The sequence below is a fragment of the Sinocyclocheilus grahami genome, unplaced genomic scaffold, assembly GCF_001515645.1.
Source record: "Sinocyclocheilus grahami isolate Dianchi unplaced genomic scaffold, SAMN03320097.WGS_v1.1 scaffold1295.1, whole genome shotgun sequence".
In the NCBI taxonomy this organism is placed as follows: domain Eukaryota; kingdom Metazoa; phylum Chordata; class Actinopteri; order Cypriniformes; family Cyprinidae; genus Sinocyclocheilus; species Sinocyclocheilus grahami.
The window spans coordinates 1,076-2,759 of record NW_015506474.1 but is presented as its reverse complement, the minus strand read 5'-3'; the positions used below and the strand labels follow the sequence as shown (position 1 = coordinate 2,759).

The 1,684-nt window shown below is 36.9% G+C and overlaps 1 protein-coding gene across 1 annotated transcript in view; it reads left to right on the top strand.

The window, feature by feature from the left end:
- The window catches only part of LOC107568945 (TANK-binding kinase 1-binding protein 1-like), a gene marked incomplete at its 3' end in the record, with an annotated part of 33,725 nt that overhangs the window by 30,973 nt on the left and 1,068 nt on the right, over positions 1-1,684 (top strand). The window contains exon 7 of the mRNA XM_016254945.1: positions 200-315. Within this exon, the coding sequence (XP_016110431.1) occupies positions 200-315 (116 nt within the window). The remainder of the gene's footprint in view (positions 1-199; positions 316-1,684) is intronic.

Genomic DNA, 1,684 nt, shown 5'->3' with positions numbered 1-1,684 from the left:
AGAAAGAATAAAACAGTGAGGACAGAGAATGTATTCAAGTACTCATGATGCAATGCTATTTCAATGCATTTAGCACCTGGTTAAACTTGATTGCAGGTGGTTATGAGACTAAAACGGTTTAGTTAATTCACTCTAACTGTCTCTCTCTTTCTCAGTCACTCCCTTCTCATTCTCTCTCTTTCTCCTGCTCTCTCTACAGAGTAAATCTGGCTTTGGCCTATACTGAACTAACAGAGGAGTTGGGCAAGTTGCAGGCTCTGACCTCGAAACAGACAGAGATATTGCGGAAAGTCTCACAGGAGCCGGCAAGCCCAGGTATGAGGACAAGGGCCCGGTAAAGCATCTCCATATGTGGTCCATAATGCACATTCAGTCAGAGACATAGATATTTAAACAACTGTGATTACACTTTAAACAGTCATGAATATACACTATACTGTATGTCCAAAAGTAGGTGTATATTCTACGAATATACCTTCTAATTATTGGTTTGTATAGTAGAAAGAGCTCAGTGTCTTTTCTAATGTGGCATTGTCACAGGATTCCACCAGTACAATATTTTACAGAGAAATATTTTATAAAATGTTTGTATTATAAAAAAATATATCTATACTAACCCTAACCCTTTTTCTAAAAATATTTTAGTATTACTTAATATTCTAATGCCTTAACTGTTGGACCCACGGCACTCAATGAAGTCCTTTGAGATGAATTGGAACATCCACTGCCAACGCCTGACCTTACTGATGCTCATACATTTTGCCATGTAGTGTAATGAAGACCTGGTTTAGGTAATAATCATTTTCATACTTTAACGAACCGCTTTTTTAATAAAACCAATTTGTCAAACTCATCAAAATTCAGCACAGTGGGTGTGTAAACAGGCGCTTTTTTTAGCACTGCATGCTTGTTTGCTGTCTGGTTAAATTCCACAAGGAATATTTTTGCTGACATGTTCTGATCGCCTCTCATGTTGAGTGTCTCTTAAGAGTTTTAGAACATAAACAACTCCCCCTTATCTTTTTAGCACCTCTGCTCTCAACCGCACAACCCATTTGATATAGGAAACCAGACCAAAAAGCAGAAGCAGAGATGGAAAAAAACCTTACTGATTCATAGATAGAAGGACTGATTTCTCTAAATAGCTGATTGCAATCTCACGATTGCAGGAAGCTGAGTATATGCACATTAGACTTATAATTGAGAGACAGATGCATCTTCTGTACAGGATCTTGTGTGCCTCTTGCTAGTCAGAAAGTTGTTTAGAAGTAGCCTACCACAGGTGCTGGTGTGAATGCACAGGAAAACAATATGAAAATATCTCAAAGAGGAAATGTGAGGGGAAAGAGGAAGTCATTACAGACGTCTATCTGTCCATTAGGGACTGTGCTCTTTACACCACCCTTTAAAATATTCTTCCGAATGAACCATGCTACCGTTAATGAAATCAAATATTCAAACATTTTATATATGAATTTAACTATATAAATTTAACAGAAACTATGTCATTGCCCATGTTTTAGTTTGTTGTTACATAGACCATATTCACTATGTGTCTTAATATGTGTTAACTTAACTATGTGTTCAATTTTGTGTGATTTTGTGCAGTTGTAGGTTGTAATATGTTGTGTGTGTGTGTGTCTTAGTTCAATTGCGTGTGATTTTGTGCAGATGTAAGTTGTAA